The sequence below is a fragment of the Ostrinia furnacalis genome, unplaced genomic scaffold, assembly GCF_004193835.3.
Source record: "Ostrinia furnacalis isolate ACB-3 unplaced genomic scaffold, ASM419383v2 OfSCF2432, whole genome shotgun sequence".
Classification (NCBI taxonomy): domain Eukaryota; kingdom Metazoa; phylum Arthropoda; class Insecta; order Lepidoptera; family Crambidae; genus Ostrinia; species Ostrinia furnacalis.
This window is the reverse complement of record NW_021132671.1, coordinates 363,519-385,990: the sequence shown is the minus strand read 5'-3', so window position 1 is coordinate 385,990 and position 22,472 is coordinate 363,519. Positions and strand designations below refer to the sequence as shown.

At 40.9% G+C, this 22,472-nt stretch overlaps 4 protein-coding genes across 4 annotated transcripts; 2 read left to right on the top strand and 2 right to left on the bottom strand.

The window, feature by feature from the left end:
• Nucleotides 1-1,328: 1,328 nt before the first annotated feature.
• Nucleotides 1,329-12,488, bottom strand: LOC114355618 (cGMP-dependent 3',5'-cyclic phosphodiesterase). Its single transcript, XM_028308562.1, has 16 exons — nucleotides 12,170-12,488; nucleotides 11,647-11,763; nucleotides 11,051-11,146; nucleotides 10,562-10,698; nucleotides 10,020-10,125; nucleotides 9,659-9,790; nucleotides 8,817-8,971; nucleotides 8,156-8,381; nucleotides 7,253-7,407; nucleotides 6,643-6,801; nucleotides 6,275-6,363; nucleotides 5,728-5,917; nucleotides 5,131-5,272; nucleotides 2,615-2,760; nucleotides 1,870-1,966; nucleotides 1,329-1,597 (listed from the first exon to the last, which is right to left on the bottom strand). The coding sequence occupies exons 1-16, from the start codon at nucleotides 12,293-12,295 to the stop codon at nucleotides 1,472-1,474; spliced, it is 2,199 nt and encodes a 732-aa protein (XP_028164363.1). The 5' UTR covers nucleotides 12,296-12,488; the 3' UTR covers nucleotides 1,329-1,471.
• A 206-nt stretch (nucleotides 12,489-12,694) lies between these two features.
• LOC114355607 (UBX domain-containing protein 1-A-like) lies at nucleotides 12,695-13,661 on the top strand. Its single transcript, XM_028308547.1, has 3 exons — nucleotides 12,695-12,854; nucleotides 12,945-13,350; nucleotides 13,437-13,661. Exons 1-3 carry the CDS (start codon nucleotides 12,805-12,807, stop codon nucleotides 13,659-13,661), a joined length of 681 nt encoding a protein of 226 aa, XP_028164348.1. The 5' UTR covers nucleotides 12,695-12,804.
• An 845-nt stretch (nucleotides 13,662-14,506) lies between these two features.
• Nucleotides 14,507-20,234, bottom strand: LOC114355606 (cGMP-dependent 3',5'-cyclic phosphodiesterase-like). The gene is made up of 10 exons (XM_028308546.1): nucleotides 20,109-20,234; nucleotides 19,604-19,720; nucleotides 19,032-19,127; nucleotides 18,533-18,669; nucleotides 18,036-18,141; nucleotides 17,680-17,811; nucleotides 16,750-16,904; nucleotides 16,197-16,422; nucleotides 15,542-15,696; nucleotides 14,507-14,669 (listed from the first exon to the last, which is right to left on the bottom strand). The coding sequence occupies exons 1-10, from the start codon at nucleotides 20,232-20,234 to the stop codon at nucleotides 14,507-14,509; spliced, it is 1,413 nt and encodes a 470-aa protein (XP_028164347.1).
• Nucleotides 20,235-20,595: 361 nt separating this feature from the next.
• Nucleotides 20,596-21,613, top strand: LOC114355605 (UBX domain-containing protein 1-A-like). Its single transcript, XM_028308545.1, has 3 exons — nucleotides 20,596-20,809; nucleotides 20,897-21,302; nucleotides 21,389-21,613. The coding sequence occupies exons 1-3, from the start codon at nucleotides 20,760-20,762 to the stop codon at nucleotides 21,611-21,613; spliced, it is 681 nt and encodes a 226-aa protein (XP_028164346.1). The 5' UTR covers nucleotides 20,596-20,759.
• The last annotated feature ends 859 nt before the right edge of the window (nucleotides 21,614-22,472 follow it).

Sequence of the window (22,472 nt, the reverse complement as noted above, 5' to 3'; positions counted from 1 at the left end):
TCAAATCAAAACCAAAAATATTTTATTCACTTGATGGTAAGTGATGTTAAGGTTACTTACTCATAAAGTATTTAATTTGAACTAATTCAAACCCTATTGAGATTACCAGATTACGATAATGCATACAAACGTGGCGAGAGACATTTATTATTACCTACTTACATTAATAAAATTCATAATAGTGGTTGTTCTTGTACAGTCACGGAATGAAAAGGTTCGTCAGTTTTCAAATTTATTCCTTCAACGAATCGCGAGCACATATTACCTTTTGAAACTATGTTAAAGAATAATCTCGAGTTAGAGAAAATAATCTTTAACTGTTCGTCAGTAAAGTTATATCAGTTAATTTATACAATTGTATTGGTGTAATTAACTGTTGGTGAACCAAATAAATAAAATAAAAATAAAGTTCAAAATTATTCAGATCAAAGTTGTTTGACGATTTATCTTGTCAAGAAGATTATTATGATTGATAAACTAAAACCTTCTTGTTGGTTCAAACTGCCATTATTATTTCTTTTAAATAAAAAAAACTATTGTCAATTGGTCAATGTCATCATTGCATTGCACTGATGGGATAGAAAAATAAACAAGCAAAACCTTATTCGTTAGCAAACGTCATATTTATTTAAATGTTAGCAGCACTGTTTCTTGCACTGTTATGTTGGCAGGTTTGACTCTCACAGTACCTATTAGTGCAAGCGAAACCCGACACTAAGGTGACGAACCTTTTCATTCCGCGACTGTACATTTAAATTCATTTTATTGAATTTATTTCAGAGATTAGCACCATATTATTCTACTAATACTTGTATAGATGTTTCTATAATGTATTTATATACCATAGCGTACTTAGAATAAATAGCAAAATTGAATGACAACTTCGAATTGTGATGGATTGTGGTGCCAAAGAGTTTGCAAAGGAACCGATTATTCTGTGATAGAGTAAAAAGTGATTGGAAACGTGATTTTAATAAGTGTAGAATAGAGAGAGACGGGAAAGAATTTCATTACTTAATTAGATTATGTCTAATTAGTTCTAAAAAACTACATTTAGTAATATCAATTCCAAAGTAAACGTTTTTCTTCCTTATTGTGCACGTAGAGACTTTTTTGGCATTTATAAAAGACCAAACTTTGATGTTTATAAATATTCCTTATTTTTAGATTGTGATTATTAAATTTGTATATTACTAACTGTACTTTTATCATATCACTAATGAATGTAAAAAAATAAATGAGTAAATCAAACCCAGTTTTTTTCACTCTCTACATAAGTTTATTAAAATTAAAATAATTTTGATACTTTAACAAAACCCTAATAATAAAGTAAAAGATGACAGAAATATCGTAACGTCATAAACTAGGACAGCCTTAAAACGGTTTTATTTTTAAAGTGACTTCAAAATATAAAAAACCAAACTAGAATTTTTTTAGTACCGCCTAAAATAAAATGTATAAATAATTTAATTTAGTTTTCGGCATTTCCTTCGGCCTCTGCCTCCAAACGCAATCTCTCTTTCTCTTTCATATTAAGCTCAATCAGATTATCTAATTCTGGACTCAAAAGTACTGATAGTCCCGCTGTAGTCGGCACCTTAAAATAATAGAAATAATGTTCAATATCCGGCAATTTTTATTTAAATTGCTAAAATATTTTTAGTTACTTCTAACAATGACAGTGTCTTACGCCCGTATTCACAAACGATGCTTGCTTAAGTGAAGCAGCAAATCGAACGCACAGCGTCGAATAGAGCTCTGTGATTGGTTCGTGTGTCACCCTGTGCGTCCACGCGCACTGTGAGACCTCATAGTAATGTTTGTGAATACGGGCGTTAATAACTACTATTATGGCAACACTGCACTAACCTCGCTAAATATAGGTTTCGCCGCCTCCCACCTTTCGATGTGATTCTCAATAATCTTGACACATGTTCCCGCTTTGGGTATGATTCTTGCTAAAGTGCTGTGAAAAAGATATGTTATTGAAGCAATTTACTTCAATTATGAACATTTTGGATTTAATGAAAGCTATCGAGTTTGCGCTTACCAGTTGGCGCCATTGTAAGGTTCTGTCATTCGCTAATTCAGTATTCGGCTAAGACAGTAACGTAACTGGTGAACGCCGAAGCGGTAAGAGGCCTAATTGCGTTCACTAATGTGGCACCACTGTAGTAATAGTAATGTCTTGTCACTTGATAGTGGCGCCAACTGTTGAGCGCAAATACGATACCCCCACTGATCTCTATACAAACTAGACTACTAGGCTGTCCCATATGCATGAATTACAGCTAATTTTGTGTGCTAATTTAAAGCGCCACTACGACTGTCCCGAGACTAATTTTGACGTACATTGTATGGAGTAACCATAGCAATAAGCGAGAAAGAAAATCACTAATTTTAGTTCCATGGACAATCGTATCTGCCTACAGTATAATGGCCTACAGCGCCAAAATGGCGAAACTCAAATAGGCACAAAAATATTATGACAGCATCCAGGTCAGTGGATACCCCCCATTGGTCTATTAGTTCAGATTATCAGTAAGCGGTTAATGATATTTTCCTATGATGCGGATTTGGTCCGAAACCCGCATCACAGGAAAAATGCACTTACTCAAAAAGCGGGATGCACGTGGTCTGCAGAAACTGTATCTCGAGGTCGGGGATGAAGCACTTCTCTCGGTCCATGATGATGGGCGGCAGATCGCCGCGGCTCTTCTCCACGTCTCCTTGGCGGAAGAATTCCGTCAGCACTGCTGCCTGGGAGGTGTTGAAATCCATTTGTTGTATTTGTATAATTTATATTGAGCCGAAGCAGAATATACCTATGATGTCGTACCGAAATGTGTCGATTGTAACTATAGTTCCAAAATACTGAACTGTCCTATACATGACATTGACAGCGGGGCGCCACCGTCAATACCGGATCGCTGGTTCCGATTTTTGCCATGTTGGAAACCATATAGTTGAACGATGGTAGCGCCCCCCTGTCATTGAGTTTGGCGGGACAGTTCAGCGTGGGTCATCTATAAAGCTTCAACCACACCAACCGCCGGCGCCGGTCGCGCGACTTGTCATTGACCTTTGATCGCGCCGGCGATGGCGATCTGCAGGCGTTTGATGTAGTTGAAGCTTAAGGGAGTAATATGCGAACATCAGACCCCTCCCTCCAACCCATCTGGCCAGCGTTGGAAGTGTAGGCTAAATAAATAATGATCATGAATTTAACACTACTATGCAGAAGGTTTTCATTTAAAAAACCGTATTAAGTGCGCAGTAGCTTCATGCATCCGTTAAGCATGCATCATGCATTAAGGTTCAGCCAAACCAACACGATCACACGCGATCAGCCCGCGTGCAACGATGGCGATCAGACTTAAATGCATTGATTGAACCTTTATTGAAATTAACGTCCTGAATACGAATAATTAATGAGCTATCGCATTTATGTCCAATAATAGTCCTACTCATTTACTCACGGCAGTCTTCTTGACGCTGGTCCAGTCTTTCAGCTGGTCGCTGAGATCCGCCGCGTTCATAAGCAGCGACTGCAGAGCAGTGGCGTGCACCCGGTTGCCTTTCTGGTAATCCATCGATATAGCCTTGAAGTCATTGAGATTTCTGCAAGTCGTTTGCAATATCATATTTTAATGCTACGTAATTTAAAGAACTACAGGCATAGCTAATAAATAAGTAGATTCCTGCGGGTAGTAGAACGCTGACAGTGCGAAAAATATAATGTGTGACGTAGCAGAGTTATCATGCATGGTGTACATATTATCTCAAGCTTGCTTAGGTTTGAGAAGCTATAAAATTCCAACTATATCTCAGAAGTATAGTTCGGTTCGGTATAATGAAAGAGCTCGATGTTACAAACAACATGACTAAATGACTTCGCCAATAGAGGTTACATCTTTTTAAGAAATGGACGAAGACTTCCTTAAGAAGCCTGTTCTGAACTTGAAAACTAACTTGAAGTAATTAGCCAAGTCCGAAGCCAGGATGTAGTCCCTTAGCAGCATGATGGCCCTATCGTAGTCTCGTCGCGGCAGAGTCTCCAGTATATCGCATCCCTCGGTGTTAAGGATGCACATGGCCTGTGCGAGGTGGTGGCGCTCCATCACGCTTCCCTCACTGGAGTACAGGGCCGCCAGAGTCGTTTCTGTTTACGTGGACATAAGGTTCATTTTTGAAGCTAAACTGAGACGTAAAAAGCGCTTTATGAAAGCCTATTTGCAGAAAGTAAATAAATTATGTGCTGAATCCGTGCTTGAGTAAAGGGCTGCGTCAACTCTGGTTTACGGGGATTTATGTTTTATTTTTGAAGTTAAACTGGGACTTGTAAAAGCCTATTTGCCCAAAAATTATTACTACCCGCCAGGGTCGTCTCTGTTTACCATGTTTTAGTTTCCTCGTCAATATTGTCAAGTACTGATCTTTATAAATTATGTGCAGGAAAGGAAGAGAATTGGATGTGATACTGATAGAGTTCATATGATTCTGATAGAAAGACACAGTTAGGAAATATTCTGCAAAATTATTAATAAGTTATAAAAAGTTTGAGCAAACTTACGTCCGTGTATGTGGAAACTGTTGGTTGTCCCGCGGTGATCCAAATCGTGTACCAGACCCGCTATCACATACATCAACGCCTGCAAATCACTGGAATAAAAAAATGATTGTTTGCATCGATCTGTCATAGGCGTTTGATTTCGTTTATCATATAGTTTTCAGTGATAAAGACTACTTTTAGTGGTAAATGGTAAACTAAAATATTATAATAAAGCTTGAGAAACCACTTTTAAGCATTTTCATGTGAGATATCGTGTGATAATGTAATATAAAAGAGGACCCTCAAGGGTGCATTTTCAGTCCACCACATTATTTACATTTTATTGTCATAAACTAACATTGAACCACAATTATTTAAAAAAAAACCTACTTAGCTAAATAAATACANCATTAAGGTTTAGCCAAACCAACACGATCACACGCGATCAGCCTGCGTGCAGCGATGGCGATCATACTTAAATACATTGATTGAACCTTTATTGAAATAAACGTCCTGAATACGAATAATTAATGAGCTACCGCATTTATGTCCAATAATACTCCTACTCATTTACTCACGGCAGTCTTCTTGACGCTGGTCCAGTCTTTGAGCTGGTCGCTGAGATCCGCCGCGTTCATAAGCAGCGACTGCAGAGCAGTGGCGTGCACCCGGTTGCCTTTCTGGTAATCCATCGATATAGCCTTGAAGTCGTTGAGGTTTCTGCAAGTTGTTTTCAATATCATTCAATGATTCATAATATAAAGAACTACAGGCATAGCTAATAAATAAATAGATTCCTGCTGCAGTAGAACGCTGACGATGCCAAAAAGATCATTTGTGACAATTGTGACGTAGCGCAGTACGTAGAGTTATCATGCATGGTGTACATAATTATCTCAAGGTTGCTTAGGTACGACGTAATAAAACCGCTTCACTGTCGCAGAAACTGTAGAGACGTCATGTCCAGTGCTTAAATGAGTAGGTATAAAATTCCAACCATTTCTAACAAAAAGAATCCATTTATAAGCAAAATGTTCGGTACTCTAATAATGAAAGAGCTTTGTTACAAACAACACGACTAAATGCCTATCTCAAATTCTCCAATAAAGTTTACATCTTTTGAAGAAATGGACGAAGACTTCCTAAAAATAGTCATAGTATTCTGAAAAACAAACTTGAAGTAATTAGCCAAGTCCGAAGCCAGGATGTAGTCCCTTAGCAGCATGATGGCCCTATCGTAGTCCCGTCTCGGCAGAGTCTCCAGTATATCGCATCCCTCCGTGTTGAGGATGCACATGGCCTGCGCAAGGTGGTGGCGCTCCATCACGCTTCCCTCGCTGGAATACAGGGCCGCCAGAGTCGTTTCTGGTTACGGAGTTAAAGATAGATAGGTACTATTTATTGCACACCAGACCAAAGTAATACATAAAAGAAGGTACATAAGGCCTCCCATGCATTAGGCGACCTGGCTGCGACAGCTAATGAAACATAATTATAATGACGGTGTATGGCAGCCCGTGCACATGCACTAGGCAGCCAAGTGTTCATATAACAGATTGGCTACCACAGCCAGGCTGCCTAGTGCGCGGGGTTGCTAGTTTGAAAAAAATCTCATCATAAAAGTCCCTCGTATTCATAAAATATACAGTAGTTTTATTAAGTATAGTACTAATCCTACTCAATAACAAATAAATTAATCGAAGTTTTGGAAAGTCAACTTACGTCCGTGTATGTGAAAACTGTTAGTTGTCCCACGGTGATCCAAATCGTGTACCAGGCCCGCTATCACATACATCAACGCCTGCAAATCACTAGAACAAAAAAAGTTGTTCGCATTGTTCTATCATAGGCTTTTGACTCTGTTTATAAAGAAGTATTTAATTTTGATTCTAATTAGAACCAGTAATAAATAATTTAATCTAGCTTGAGGAACCACTTGAGAGCATACCAATTACCAACCAAATTTTTGACGTAATCCATAACAATTTATGGGTCTCTCAAGGGTGCATTTTCGGTCCACTACTCGTTTTTTTTTTAATTGCTATAACAACAACTACTAAGAACTACCTAAATAAATAAATAATTCTTACCTGAAATACCCTTGCGAGACGAGTTTGTAGTTGACGATCGCGGCATAAGCCCACTGGCCGACGTTGAACGCGTGTAGCCAGCTGTGGTACGGCACGTCGCGGTAGCCCTTCTTCACGTATAGGATGAATCGGGCTAGCTTTGGGGTCTTTATGTTAAACCTATAGCATATGATGTGAAAATAAATTAAATTCGACCTAATGTTATCATGATCATTTCGCTACGTCTCGCAAAATAGTTTATTTTTTGCTTTTTTAAAAAGATTATTAGTAATTTGTAATTGCCCAAATTACTAATACTCCCGTTAGCCCCTCGTACTAAGCTAAATATGCTTGTGTCACGAGTGAGCTCACCACAATAGTCGAGCGGCGGCGGGCACTGAACCCGCGTTCCCCGGATCACGAGTCGGCCAGTACGACCCCTTCACCGTTCGGCTATCGTGGCTTCGTGGCTCATGTGCATTGCAAGAACTAGTCACGACAAGATTCGAAGTCTTCCGTGGTCTTACGGTTACGGGAATAGATACCCGTCCAACAATTCTATTTAGAAACCATCAAGCATCGCTCGCTGGCCATATTATACAAATAAATTATGATACAAACGTCACATTACTTTTTGTCCAATCCCAAATCGGAGAACATCTTGAGCGCATAGCAGGGCAGTTCCCGCAGCGGCAGCGCGCGCGGGTTGAAGTGCAGGCTGGATAGATGCGGGTGGTTGTGGAAACCCGAGCACTCCAGCATCCGAGCCACTTCCGCATCACCCACCTGTTTACGAGTTAAGGATGAAAAGCACCATTCACCAATCATGAGTCCCTGATACCCTAATAAGAACCTCTCTATCAAAAAACCTGCAATTTTTGTATATATATCGGACAGTCACCAGTGCCTTTAGTTCTTGATTATAATGTAGGTTAGATATAATACATGGCTAAAGCCGGACCCATTTTTTTAGGGTACCTGGCTATGCCTCTCTCAGGGATGACAGAGACGATGGCTATGGTGGATGCTCTCTTTTAATAAATTTAATCTAAACTACTTTCAGAAATCAATGAAACTGTAGGGAGCAGTTTCATTCCAACTAATATTATAAATGCGAAAGTAACTCTGTCTGTCTGTCTGTCTGTCTGTCTGTCTGTTACGCTTTCCCGCTTAAACCTTGCAACCGATTTTGATGAAATTTGGCATAGAGATAGTTTGAGTCCCGGGAAAGAACATAGGATAGTTTTTATCCCGGTTTTTGAAACAGGGACGCGCGCGATAAAGTTTTTCTGTGACAGACAAAATTCCACGCGGGCGAAGCCGCGGGCGGAAAGCTAGTTTCAGTATAATTTTTAACAGCTTCTTCTCACGGCGTCGCGTCGGTAGCGTTGATTTCGATAAAATTTAGCATTATGTTCACGCGCGAGTTGAAGGCAGACTTTTTTTTGGGACATTTAATTATGGCGCCCAGCATTCAACTCACGCGTTGGCCTACCTAGACCATTATTTACTAACGTAGCCGTAATTCCCATACCTTCATATGATACATGACCAGCTCATTAGCTAGCGTGTTCCGAATATGCGCCTCCTGTATCTTCTGGTAGACAACCGAGTGTATGATGCACACCCCACAGTAGATGCTGAAGGCCAGAGCCATCTCTTCATCCATGGCATCGAAGTAGGGGTCCCCAATCTTGTTGATCAGCTGACCCACCCCAATGATCCCGGTTTGTTCTCGGATGGGGAAGCACAATATTGTCCTAAGAAAATACACTTTTTGTCACATAATTTCCGACATTTCAATCACCTGATGGACTTGTGTTACTAACTGGACATTTTGGGAGACATGCCAGTTTTCACCATCGATCCCTAATTTTTAAAGTGGCCCCTTTTAAAACAAAATTCCGTATAAGTACTTAGTACCATAGGGTTCACTTAAAAAATAGGGATTGATGGTAAAAAAACAAGCAAGAAGGGCTTGATTGAATCTAACGGATTGCCAACGAATAGGACCTAACAGTCTATGGTGGTGGAATGGATCTCTGCCGTTTTGGGACCATGGGAACCTTGAACTTGAAGACAACTTATAGTAACAGCTGGACTGGATATATTCTAAAGTTCTATCTGCTTATGTGTTGCCCTGATTTTCACCCAGAAAGCCATCTGGAAAAAAAATTGGGAAGGTAAGTACTTACTTGCAGTCTATACCGGGACCCCCATCTATGTCAGCGTCGAAAGAACCATGGTCCTTAGCAGACTTCGCATTCACCAGCTGGCCAGTTTGTATCACGTAACCAGCGATTCCTTTGTTCAGCGGAAATCTGCGTTCTTTTTCGTCCTCAGAGTGATTCTACAGTTACACAAAACATCTTTAGACTAGCACAGTTAAAATTACCTACGTTTGAATAATTATGAATTTATTCTACAACAGTATGGGACTGTAGGTTTTATTCTACTGAGATCACAACCAGAAAAAGACCCGCTATATGCGTCTGATATGAACGGATTTAACTTCTGGCGTTTCTGATGGGTCAAACTATAGGAAATCGGATCTTTTTGGGATTTGGAGATATTTTTTTCATTAATTGTGAGGATAAGTATCGAAATACGAGTGGCAACGGGCCAGAAGACGTAGCGTAGGCAGGCCTCCCACTAGGTAGACCGACGATCTGGTGAAGGTCGCGGGAAGAGCCTGGATGCGGGCAGCGCAGGACCGGTAGTTATGGAAATCCTTGGGGGAGGTCTTTGTCCAGCAGTGGACGTCATTTGGGTGAAATGAACGAACGAGGATATCAATGAGGGCTATCGTTTTAGCGCTCACCAGTTAGCGCCACTGTAGAGTAAGGTATTGTCACTTGCTAGTAGCGAAGACAGTGGCACCAACTGGTGAGCGCGAAAGTGGTAGGAGGACTATCGCATTTGCACTCATCAAGATGGCGCCACTGTAGAGTAAGGTCCTGTCAATCGCCAGGGGTGCCAACTGTTAAGTACCTATAAAAACGATAGCCGTCATTGGGATCCATTCATTCTGCCTGACCTTCCAGTGGGCGCTGGAGTCGATGAGTTCCATTCGCTCCACGTCGACCAGCATCACTGAACAGTACTCGGCCTTGGTCAGCTGCTTCGCCTGGTCCATTGCAATCTGCAGCAGCGTGTCCAGCGATGCCACCTGTAATGCGCCTTGCGGCTTTAGGAATAGTGACGCAAATTGCGCTGTTCTTAGTTGGTATCAGGTCTATAATACTACCCAACTCTTCCTATTTACCTTACACTGTGATAAATGCTCCAGGGATTATAATATTACCGCCTTAATGAAAATGGGTACTACAAAAATAAAACTGAAGTCATATTCACATATCCATAATGTCCAATATTATTTTGAAGATGACAACACTTACTTGAGTAAAGAGTCGTTTAGCTACGCGCAGGAGTTGTTGACATTTCTGTTTTAGGGTGCATTCGTATTCGAAACGAATAGTCTTCTTCAAGGTAGGCCAAGTGAACCTGAAACATAGGTCTTATCATCATCATCATCATTTCAACCATAGGAAGTCAACTTGCTGCTGAACATAGTCCTCCCTCAATGATTTCCATAATGACTAGTTGATTGCGGCCGCATCTAGCGCCTTCCTGCTAACTTTACGAGGTCGTCGGTCCACCTTGAGAGTGGGCGTCTTACACTGCGTTTTCCGGTACGTGGTCTCCACTCCAGAAGCAGGCCGACAGTTATGTTTACTGTATGCCCTGCCCATTGCCACTTCAGCTTGCTAATCCGTCGGGCTATGTCAGCGACTTTAGTTCGTTTTTGGATGTTCTCTATCGAAACTATTCCATATCTACTAAGTTATCCAAGAATTAGTAGTACTGTTTCCTGCTGCTTCGAAAAAAAAGTAATGCTGCATCATAAACTAAGGTAACTGAAAAATGAAGGTAAACTAACAGAAAGCATTCATGGATGAGTATGGCGACGTGGTCCTCTTGCACTTTGGGCGCCAAAATGCATACGATCACCGAGAATGGCCGGTCCGAGATGGGGTACATCACCATACGCCTCTTCTGGGTATCTTTCGGGACGTACTGCCATCAGAACAAAATATATTAGGAATCTAACCACCATCTTACCTAAGTCTGTCGCCATAACAACAATGTTAACAGCATTATTGTGTTCCGGTAGTTAGAGGTAAGATAGCCAGTTCCTCCGTGGTTGAGAATTTCGGGTGAAGCTCGCTTCCACCTTCGGCCTGATCGTCACTTACCATCAGGTGAGATACAGGCCAAAGCTTTCTCGTTGTGGATAAAAAAAATCTAGATTCTATTATTTCAGATCTAAACGCATCAAATTTAGTAGCAGAAGTATAAAGGTTCCTTTGGTAAGGCGGGTACTTACTTACCTGATGGTTGTGAAAGAAATGAAATAAAATAAACTCACAGGAGCTAGTATGGCTTGGAAGTCAGGTGGAAAATTACTCAACAATTCAGTTTGTTCCTGGAGAGATTTCAGCACATCCCCTAGTTTCAGCGACATCTACAAACAAACACGAGAGTGGGTCAAATGGCAAATGATTTCTTAGGCCGCATACAGAAAGAAAGCTGGAAACTTATAAGCGCTTACCAGCGCTGCAGCGCTGGTAACCCGCGCAGGAAGATATAGATATGAACGCGCGCCGATAAGCGCTGAACGGCGCCGACAAGTTTCAACACGCGCTGGTCAGCGCTGGACGCTGCCATATAAAATGCCATTCAACCTGCTTCCTTTGTGAACGAACGGACCAGCGCTGACAAGCGCTGGTAAGCGGTTATAAGTTTCCAGCTTTCTTTCTGTATAGGTACGGCTATACTTAGGTCGGTAATTTGAAATTAAGGTGATATAAAACATGAGTTTAAAAGAAGATGACTGAGGTGTCTAGATGCGGGCAGCGCAGAGCCTGTAGTTGTGGAAATCCTTGGGGGAGGCCTTTGTCCAGCTGTCGACATTTGGCTGAAACGAACGAAAACTGAATAAGCAACCAGATAAAAATGCCTTACACATATTTTGTGTTTCCGTTGCAATGCAGCCGATCCGACTGCATCAATAGACGCCTCCATGCGCTCCGCGTTCACCACCACTAGCAGTACCAGGTCAGCTTCACATTCATCAGCAAGCTAGAAAAAAACCATCCATGGATCATCATCATTATCATGTCAGCCACAGGAAGTCCACTGCTGAACATAGGCCTTCCCCAATGATTTCCTTATGATATTGCATGTTTGCTAGCGGCCTGCATCAAGCGGTCCACCTTGTGGGTGGACATCCATGGATCCGTTTCATAAAACATATTTTCGCTCTGCTATCAGATTTTTTAATATAGAGCCAACGAGAAGATTACCTATCTTCTTATTATAAATTATCTTACTTAACTTAGGTAAGTAGGTACTGTGTGTGTGGGTAGATAGAGTCATTTCGAGAGCGCGTACTGGACAGTAGACCTTCAGTCTTTTGCACATCAGACTATAGTACTGGTCAAAAGTGGGCCCAAACCTTACTTAATGAAAGCAGAAGCACACTTACATAAGTATTTATTTTGATTTGCAACTGAGCACAGGCTTCATCGTTGAGACTCATCACCAAATCTAAAATTTTGCCTGGATCACTGTTCTGAATACTTTTTCGCCTTCCCTTCCGTTGAGTTGACATATTTAGCTAGTTTAGTTAGATCAAATTAAACTGTTTACTAATATTTTGTGTATTGATCAATGTTGAAGTGTAAATTGATGTAAACGTTTTAATTTTACCGCCATTAAATTAAATTTCATAAACTGTCAAGTCAGTTTCAATGCTGGCTGTTCATTGGCTGGGAAACGGAAATTGAGTGTCAAGTTGGTTTCAGTGGACGCAATCACTTCTCTATATTAATGAGGAAAGCTCAACTATAACAATTGTTATGCTAATATTTAATACTTATACAAAATTACTTACAATCTTAGATTAATAAATCTAAGCTTACAATAGTTACAATACAAATTTATTTTTTTCTCGGAACGAAACGTAGATGCTCGATTGGCGCAAAAGCTTGCACCCAAAGCCGTAATAAAACATCATTAGAAAAAAAAATATGAAAAAAAGTCAAAACAGCTGATGAATGCTTGAGGCATCAAAATTGCAATTTGTGAAATTTTAAATCGTGATTTAGGTATATAATTACAATGGCTGAAATACAAACTCTAATAGAAATGGGATTCTCCAAAGAGCGAGCGTAAGTACTAAATCCTAAAAATCCGAAAGTCCAGTTTTTACGTGGAGGTTAGAAAAGTGAATAAGATAAATTATTATTTTTTGGTTTTAGAGAGAAAGCACTAGCTGTAACGAATTACAAGGGTGTTGAACCGGCAATGGAATGGTTATTGGCACACGCTGATGACCCAGCCATGGACACTACTGGCGGGCAAATGCTGGGATCCGGTTCGTCATCGAATGTAGCCGAAACCGCCGAAACGCCCCCCGTGCCGGCCGAATCGACTGCCGAAAGTTCGTCACAAGCTGAAGCCAAGTCATTTAAATGCGATGAATGTGGTAAATTGCTTAAGAATCAGGACGAAATGGAATTTCATGCGGCTAAGACAAATCATAGCAGCTTCTCGGAGTCCACGGAAGAGAAAAAGCCTTTGACTGAAGAAGAGAAGAAAGCTCAGCTGGCGTTGCTAGAAGAGCGAATGAAACAGAAGCGGAAGGAAAGGGAAGATAGGGAAAAGGTACATAACTCATTCAGTTAAAATCATTGATACTTATTGCTTTCTTATTTCACTACTAATTCAAAATCTCGTTCATGTAATTTTAGGCTGAGGCATTGGAAAGGGAACGCCTCCGTATCAAGTCTGGTAAAGATTTACAAGATGCCCGTTTAAGGCTACAGGAGCAGGAGATGACTAAATTGGTAGAGCAGCGCAGAAGAGAGAAAATTGAGGATCAGAAAGCAAGGGAAAGAGTACGGGCACAAATTGAGGCTGATAAACAAGCGAGAAAGTTTGTATTATTTAAATATTTTAGCTTTATGGTGCTTTAAGATTAGTCTAAAAACTATCTGCCTATTCAAAACCAAATTCATTTTATTGTACTAAGTTATCAGTACAAGCATTTGCACAAAGAAAACCACCATTAGTTCCATGGACACTCATGTCTGCCTACAGTATGGCATACAGCGCCAAAATCATATAGGCACAAAAATATGACAGCAACCAGTCCAGTGTGTACAGTCAAACCTGGATAAGCGAGAGTTCAAGGGAGCACAATCTCATTCTCGCTTATAGAGGTTTCTCACTAACCCGAGTTTCTCGCTAATGCAGGTACATGGGTAGCGTTTCTCTCTTATAGGGGTACGCAGCAATAACAAATTCCTTCGCAATTGAAAACTATAAACTGAGTAAGTCTGACAAATAGGACGGTACACAGGCACACGTGTCCATTTGAAAAGAATGCGATAAAATAACAACAATAAAGTTATATTTAGTTNGCTGGCTGAGCCCTTCTTGCAATAGTGCAACGATTTGTGCTGCTTCTGAAGGTGTAGAATCCCAGGTAAAGTGTCAAAAAAGCGGAGATGTGTATGGATCAACGTGTGAAAGCAAAAATCCGAAAACTCGTGTTTTTGTAGGGGGTAAGTAGGCCGCAACTCGCGACGTATAAAACAGTTGATACATGTCTTTTTCCTTACTTCTTCACATCAGCCGGGATATCTTTTTAAATACCGGTGTGATTTAAATGAATTTGATATCAATTTAAAGGTAAAAGTTTAATCTTTAAAATGGTGCCACTTTTTTTGTTACTTACAAATTCGTTAGTACACAAGATCGCGTGGAAACAACTTCATATAAGTGATTCCATAGTTTTGCTCGCGAGTGTATATTACTCTTACCTGAAATACCCCTGCGAGACGAGTTTGTAGTTGACAATCGCGGCATAAGCCCACTGGCCGACGTTGAACGCGTGCAGCCAGCTGTGGTACGGCACGTCGCGGTAGCCCTTTTTCACGTATAGGATGAACCGGGCTAGTTTTGGGGTTTTTATGTTAAACCTATAGCAGATGATGTGAAAATAAATTAAATTCGACCTAATGTTATCATGATCATTTCGCTACGTCTCGCAAAATAGTTTTGCTTTTTTTAAAAGATTATTAGTAATTTGTTATTGCAAAAATTACTAATACTCCCGTTAGCCCCTCGTACTAAGCTAAATATGCTTGTGTCACGAGTGAGCTCATCACAATAGTCGAGCGGCGGCGGGGACCGAACCCGCGTTCCCCGGATCACGAGTCGGCCAGTCCGACGACCTCTTTACCGTTCGGCTATCGTGGCTTCGTGGCTCGTGTGCATTGTCAGAACTAGTCACGACAAGATAGAACAAGAACATGCCCAGGTCTTCCGTGGTCTTACGGTTACGGGAATAGATACCCGTCCAACAATTCTATTTAAGACTAGCTGACCCGGCGAACTTCGTACCGCCTTAGCGTAGAGATTTTCTCAATATTTTTTTCCGTAAGAACCATCCTTGGACTTCCACAAACATTTAAAAAAAAGAATTGTCGAAATCGGTTCAGCCGTTCACACGTGATGCCGTGACAACGCGAAACGGGTTTCATTTTTATATATATAGATAGATAAGAGATAAGATAAATTTATTGAATAAAAACTTAGCCTAAATACAAGAAACTTAAATGGGACTATGAAATTATTTGGTTAGTAACAATATGTTAATTATGGTAGTATACTTACCTAAACTAAGCAAAAATGTTTGCCTGTGTTGTAGGTATCCATACTTATTATGTAAGTTAGTGCTTATTAAACAGATATTATAAATAATTACACCAAAACAATGTTGATAAAAGTAAAGGTTGACAATTTAGAAACCGATTACGAGTATACCAATAAATTATGATCGCCACATTACTTTTTGTCCAATCCCAAATCGGAGAACATCTTGAGCGCATAGCAGGGTAGCTCCCGCAGCGGCAGCGCGCGCGGGTTGAAGTGCAGGCTGGATAGATGCGGGTGGTTGTGGAAACCCGAGCACTCCAGCATCCGAGCCACTTCCGCATCACCCACCTGTTTACGAGTTAATGAAAATCACCATTCACCATTGATGATTCCCTGATAGCCTAATAAGAACCTCTCTATCAGAAAACCTGCAACTTAGTCCCAGATAGAGATATCTGACAAACAGTCACAAGTACAAGTACCTTTAGTTTTTAATGATAATGTAAGTAAGGTTAAATATAATACATGGCTAAAGCCGGAGTCCCATTTTAGGGTACCTGGCTATGCCTGTCTCAGGGATGACAGAGACGATAGCTATGGTGGTTGCTCTCTTTTAATAAAAAAAAGTTTAATCTAAACCACTTTCAGAAATCTATGAAACTGCCCCCAGTATAATTTTTAACAGCTTCTTCCCACTTCTTCGATTTTTAGCATTATGTTCACGCGCGAGTTGAAGGCAGACTTTTTTTTTGGGACATTCAATTATGGCGCCCAGCATTCAACTCACGCGCAGAGAGTTGACCTACCTAGACCATTATTTAGTACTAACGTAGCCGTTATTCCCATACCTTCATATGGTACATGACCAGCTCATTAGCCAGCGTGTTCCGAATATGCGCCTCTTGTATCTTCTGGTAGACCACCGAATGTATGATGCACACCCCACAGTAGATGCTGAAGGCCAGAGCCATCTCTTCGTCCATGGCATCGAAGTAGGGGTCCCCAATCTTGTTGATCAGCTGACCCACCCCAATGATCCCGGTCTGTTCTCGGATGGGGAAGCACAAGATTGTCCTGAGAAAAGACAATTAAATCAGTAGCACTTTTTGTCACATAATTTCCAACATTTCAATCACCTGATGGACTCGTTTTACAAACCGAAAATTTTGGGAGAAGGGCTTGAATCTTCTCCCAAAATTTTCGGCCAATGAAAGAACCTAACAGTCTATGGTGGGGGTATGCATCTCTGCCGTTTTGAAACCATGAGAACCTTTAACGTGAAGACAATATTATAGTAGTTGGATATAGTCAAATGCTCTAAGATAGGCTATCTCCTCTACAGATCTTAAATAAAATTCACCCGGAAAGACAACTGGAAAAATTGGGAAGGTAGGTACTTACTTGCAGTCTATACCAGGACCCCCATCTATGTCGGCGTCGAAAGAACCATGGTCTTTAGCAGACTTCGCATTCACCAGCTGACCAGTTTGTATAACGTAACCAGCGATTCCTTTGTTTAGCGGAAATCTGCGTTCTTTTTCGTCCTCAGAGTGATTCTACAGTTATACACATCTTTTCTTTCTTCTTTCTTTTCAGCCAAATGACGTCCACTGCTGGACAAAGGCCTGCGGTCCTGCGCTGCCCATCTTTAGACTAGCATATTATTATGTAACTAGTTAAAATTTACCTACGTTTGAATAATTATGAGTTTATTCTACAACAGTATGGGACTGTAGGTTTTATTCTACTGAGATCACAACCAAAAAAGACCCGTTATAGGCGTCTGATATGGACGGAATTAACTTCTGGCGCTTCTGATGGGTCAAACTATAGGAAATTGGATCTTTTTGGGATTTGGAGATATTTTTTTCATTAATTGTGAGGATACGACGTATCAGTATTATATTATCTGTGACGTATCGAAATACGAGTGGCAACGACGGGCCAGAAGACGTAGCGTGGGCAGGCCTCCCACTAGGTAGACAGACGATCCGGTGAAGGTCGCAGGAAGAGCCTGGATGCGGCCAGCGCAGGACCGGTAGTTATGGAAATCCTTGGGGGAGGTCTTTATCCAGCAGTGGACGTCATTTGGGTGAAACGAACGAACGAGGATATCAATGAGGGTTTTCGCGTATCCGCTAGATGGCGGGACGTGGATGTGGGGTCTGACTGCTGCGTGATTGGTGGATTTTGACATATCTGTCAATGTCATGTCAAAAATAACCAATCATGCAGCATTTGGACCTCGCGTCTACGTATTGCCATCACTGGTGGATTTTTCATACGCGAAAACCCTCATTGGGATCCATTCATGGCTGGGTTCTGCCTGACCTTCCAGTGGGCGCTGGAGTCGATGAGTTCCATTCGCTCCACGTCAACCAGCATCACTGAACAGTACTCGGCCTTGGTCAACTGCTTCGCCTGGTCCATTGCGATCTGCAGAAGCGTGTCCAGGGATGCCACCTGTAATGCGCCTTGCGGCTTTAGGAATAGTGACGCAAATTGCGCTGTTCTTAGTTGGAATCAGGTCTATAATACTAGCACCCAACTCTTCCTATTTACCTTACACTGTGATAAATGCTCCAGGGATGATAATATTAAAGTCTTAATTTACATAATATCCATAATGTACTCCCATATTATTTTGAAGGTCCTAATGTAACATGGAATGCAATGACAACACTTACTTGAGTGAAGAGTCGTTTAGCTACGCGCAGGAGTTGTTGGCATTTCTGTTTTAGGGTGCATTCGTATTCGAAACGAATGGTCTTCTTCAAGGTAGGCCAAGTGAACCTGAAACATAGGTGTTATCATCATCATCATCATCATCATTTCAGCCATAAGAAGTCAACTTGCTGCTGAACATAGTCCTCCCTCAATGATTTCCATAATGACTAGTTGATTTGCGGCCACATCTAGCGCCTTCCTGCTAACTTTATGAGGTCGTCGGTCCACCTTGAGAATGGTTATGTTTACTGTTTGCCCTGCCCGTTGCCACTTCAGCCTGCTAATCCGTCGGGCTACGTCAGCGACTTTAGTTCGTTTTTGGATCTCCTCTATCGAAACTATTTCATATCTACTAAGTTATTCAAGAATTAGTAGTAGGTACTGGTTCCTGCTTCTTCGAAAAAAAAGTAATACGGCATCATAAACTAAGGTAACTCAAAAATGAAGGTAAACTAACAGAAAGCATTCATGGATGAGTATGGCGACGTGATCCTCTTGCACTTTGGGCGCCAAAATGCATACGATCACCGAGAATGGCCGGTCCGAGATGGGATACATCACCATACGCCTCTTCTGGGTATCTTTCGGGACGTACTGCCATCAGAACAAAATATATTAGGAATCTAACCACCATCAGATTCTTACCTAAGTCTGTCGCCATAACAACAATTTTAACAGCATTATTGTGTTCCGGCAGTTAGAGGTAAGATAGCCAGTTCCTCCGTGGTTGAGGTATCCGGGTGAAGCTCGCTTCCACCTTCGGCCTGATCGTCACTTACCATCAGGTGAGTGAGATACAGGCCAAAGCTTTCTCGTTGTGGATGAAAAAAATCTAGATTCTATTATTTCCGATCTAAACGCATCAAATTTAGTAGCAGAAGTATAAAGGTTCTTTTGGTAAGGCGGGTACTTACTTACCTGATGGTTGTGAAAGAAATGTTATAAAATAAACTTACAGGAGCGAGTATGGCTTGGAAGTCGGGTGGAAAATTACTCAACAATTCAGTTTGTTCCTGAAGAGATTTCAGCACATCCCCTAATTTCAGCGACATCTACAAACAAACACGAGAGTGGGTCAAATGGCAAATGATTTCTTAGGCCGCATACAGAAAGAAAGCTGGAAAGTTATAAGCGCTTACCAGCGCTGCAGCGCTAGTAACCCGCGCAGGAAGATATATGAACGCGCGCCGATAAGCGCTGAACGGCGCCGACAAGTTTCAACACGCGCTGGTCAGCGCTGGACGCTGCCATATAAAAAGGCATTCAACCTGCTTCCTTTGTGAACGAACGGACAAGCGCTGGTAAGCGCTTATGAGTTTCCAGCTTTCTTTCTGTATACGGCTATAGGTCGGTAATTTGAAATTAAGGTGATTTAAAACATGAGTTTAAAATATGATGACTGAGGTGTCTAGATGCGGGCAGCGCAGAGCCTGTAGTTGTAGAAATCCTTGGAAGGCCTTTGTCCAACTGTCGACATTTGGCTGAAACGAACGAAAACTGAATAAGCAACCAGATAAAAATGCCTTACACATATTTTATGTTTCCGTTGCAATGCAGCCGATCCGACTGCATCAATAGACGCCTCCATGCGCTCCGCGTTCACCACCACTAGCAGTACCAGGTCAGCTTCACATTCATCAGCAAGCTAGAAAAAAACGATCCATGGATCATCATCATTATCATGTCAGCCACAGGAAGTCCACTGCTGAACATAGGCCTTCCCCAATGATTTCCTTATGATATTGCGTGGTTGCTAGCGGCCTGCATCAAGCGCCTTCCTGCTAACTTTTTAAGGTCGTCGGTCCACCTTGTGGGTGGACATCCATGGATCCGTTTCATAAAACATATTACCGCTCTGCTATCTGATTTTTTAATATAGAGCCAATGAGAAGATAGGTACTGTGTGGGTAGATAGTCATTTCGAGAGCGCATACTGGACAGCAGTACCTTTGTTCAGTCTTTTGCATATTAGACTATAATATTGGTCAAAAATCGGCCCAAACCTTACATAATGGAAGCAGAAGCACACTTACATAAGTATTTATTTTGATTTGCAACTGAGCACAGGCTTCATCATTGAGACTCATCACCAAATCTAAAATTTTGCCTGGATCACTGTTCTGGATACTTTTTCGCCTTCCCTTCCGTTGAGTTGACATATTTAGCTAGTTTAGTTTGATCAAATTAAACTGTTTACTAATATTTTGTGTATTGTACAATGTTGAAGTGTAAATTGATGAAAACGTTTTAATTTTACCGCCATTAAATTAAATTTCATAAACTGTCAAGTCAGTTTCATTTAATGCTGGCTGTTCATTGGCTGGGAAACGGAAACTGACTGTCAAGTTGGTTTCAGTGGACGCAGATCATTTCTCTTTAATAACACGATCACTGCGGAATAAGGAAAGCTCAACTAATATTTTATACTCACTATTACCACTATTACAGTGTATTTTTAGTTAAACTACTTACAATAGTTACAATGCATATTGAATTTTTTCTCGGAACGAAACGCTCGACTTTTTTTAATGAACGACGATTGGCGCAAAACATTGTGTACCCAAAGCCGTAATAAAACATAATTAGAAAAAAAATATGAAAAAAAGTCAAAACAGCTGATGAATGCTTGAGGCATCAAAATTGCAATTTGTGAAATTTAAAATCGTGATTTAGGTATAATTACAATGGCTGAAATACAAACTCTAATAGAAATGGGATTCTCCAAAGAGCGAGCGTAAGTACTAAATACAAAAATTCCGAAAGTCCAGTTTTTATGTAGAGGTTAGATTATGTGTTACGATAAATATTTTCTTGGTTTTAGAGAGAAAGCACTAGCTGTAACGAATTACAAAGGGGTTGAGCCGGCTATGGAATGGTTATTGGCACACGCTGATGACCCAGCCATGGACACTACTGGCGGGCAAATGCTTGGATCGAGTTCGTCATCGAATGTAGCGGAAACCGCCGAAACGCCCCCCGTGCCGGCCGAATCGACTGCCGAAAGTTCGTCACAAGCTGAAGCCAAGTCATTCAAATGCGATGAATGTGGTAAATTGCTTAAGAATCAGGACGAAATGGAATTTCATGCGGCCAAGACGAATCATAGCAGCTTCTCGGAGTCCACGGAAGAGAAAAAGCCTTTGACTGAAGAAGAGAAGAAAGCTCAGCTGGCGTTGCTAGAAGAGCGAATGAAACAGAAGCGGAAGGAAAGGGAAGATAGGGAAAAGGTACATAACTCATTCAGTTAAAATCATTGATACTTATTGCTTTCTTATTTCACTACTAATTCAAAATCTCATTCATGTAATTCCAGGCTGAGGCATTGGAAAGGGAACGCCTCCGTATAAAGTCTGGTAAAGATTTACAAGATGCCCGTTTAAGGCTACAGGAGCAGGAGATGACTAAATTGGTGGAGCAGCGCAGAAGAGAGAAAATTGAGGATCAGAAAGCAAGGGAAAGAGTACGGGCACAAATTGAGGCTGATAAACAAGCGAGAAAGTTTGTATTATTTAAATATTTTAGCTTTATGGTGCTTTAAGATTAGTCTAAAAACTATCTGCCTATTCAAAACCAAATTCATTTTATTGTACTAAGTTATCAGTACAAGTATTTGCACAAAGAAAACCACCATTAGTTCCATGGACACTCATGTCTGCCTACAGTATGGCATACAGCGCCAAAATCATATAGGCACAAAAATATGACAGCAACCAGTCCAGTGTGTATAGAGGTCAGTGTTAAGTGACAGAGCTATTGAAAGAAAGAAAGAAAAATAGTTTATTTGGTTCAAACATACGTTTTACACAATAGGGATGATGACTGGGTAATGAAAACTAAATTCTATTTAGTCCGTCAGAATAAAAGAATTTCGGACACATATTTTTAAATTTTTTTCATAATCGAATAATTACAGTATTATATTGAGTTGAAATGTCGCGTGACGTCACTTTTGAATTAAAAATCTACTCAAGCGTGACGTAACGCGCAATTTCAACTCGATGTAGGCACTGTTATTATTTAACCATGAAAGAAAATAAAAAATATGAGTCTAATATTTTCTAATTATCTGTCTGACGGACAAATATGTAATTGTTNATGATGGCTGTTAGTGCGGCTGCACCGAATAACACGATATAGAATGGTATAGTCGTGTGGTAAAGTGTTTCAGGTGGTGTCGTCAATTCCAACGGAGGCTGCACCATGATTTTATCTTGGATCTTATGAAGTGTTCTCAGGTCTATAGAGTTAAGACTGAGGTGTGAAGAAGCGATCTTGGTGTCATCTGGGAATGTGATCTTCATAATTTTAAGCGGCTGGCCTTGCGTGATGTCATCGGTGTTCGCTATCGTGAATTCTGTAGTACGCAGTGTGCAATGAATAGGTATCGTTGCGAGGAA

What these genes read in the sequence shown, in the direction of transcription:
- LOC114355605 (XM_028308545.1), top strand. Translation starts at nt 20,760, where the DNA reads ATGGCTGAAATACAAACTCTAATAGAAATGGGATTCTCCAAAGAGCGA. An exon ending in GGATTCTCCAAAGAGCGAGC is followed by an intron (nt 20,810 to 20,896) that starts GTAAGTACTAAA and finishes TCTTGGTTTTAG; the next exon opens with AGAGAAAGCACTAGCTGTAA. An exon ending in AAAGGGAAGATAGGGAAAAG is followed by an intron (nt 21,303 to 21,388) that starts GTACATAACTCA and finishes ATGTAATTCCAG; the next exon opens with GCTGAGGCATTGGAAAGGGA.
- LOC114355607 (XM_028308547.1), top strand. Translation starts at nt 12,805, where the DNA reads ATGGCTGAAATACAAACTCTAATAGAAATGGGATTCTCCAAAGAGCGA. An exon ending in GGATTCTCCAAAGAGCGAGC is followed by an intron (nt 12,855 to 12,944) that starts GTAAGTACTAAA and finishes TTTTGGTTTTAG; the next exon opens with AGAGAAAGCACTAGCTGTAA. An exon ending in AAAGGGAAGATAGGGAAAAG is followed by an intron (nt 13,351 to 13,436) that starts GTACATAACTCA and finishes ATGTAATTTTAG; the next exon opens with GCTGAGGCATTGGAAAGGGA.
- LOC114355618 (XM_028308562.1), bottom strand. Translation starts at nt 12,295, where the DNA reads ATGTCAACTCAACGGAAGGGAAGGCGAAAAAGTATTCAGAACAGTGAT. An exon ending in TCCAAGCCATACTAGCTCCT is followed by an intron (nt 10,699 to 11,050) that starts GTGAGTTTATTT and finishes TTCTGATGGCAG; the next exon opens with TACGTCCCGAAAGATACCCA. An exon ending in GACTTGGCTAATTACTTCAA is followed by an intron (nt 5,273 to 5,727) that starts GTTTGTTTTTCA and finishes AACAACTTGCAG; the next exon opens with AAACCTCAACGACTTCAAGG.
- LOC114355606 (XM_028308546.1), bottom strand. Translation starts at nt 20,234, where the DNA reads ATGTCAACTCAACGGAAGGGAAGGCGAAAAAGTATCCAGAACAGTGAT. An exon ending in AAATCAAAATAAATACTTAT is followed by an intron (nt 19,721 to 20,108) that starts GTAAGTGTGCTT and finishes GTTTTTTTCTAG; the next exon opens with CTTGCTGATGAATGTGAAGC. An exon ending in AACGGAAACATAAAATATGT is followed by an intron (nt 19,128 to 19,603) that starts GTAAGGCATTTT and finishes GTTTGTTTGTAG; the next exon opens with ATGTCGCTGAAATTAGGGGA.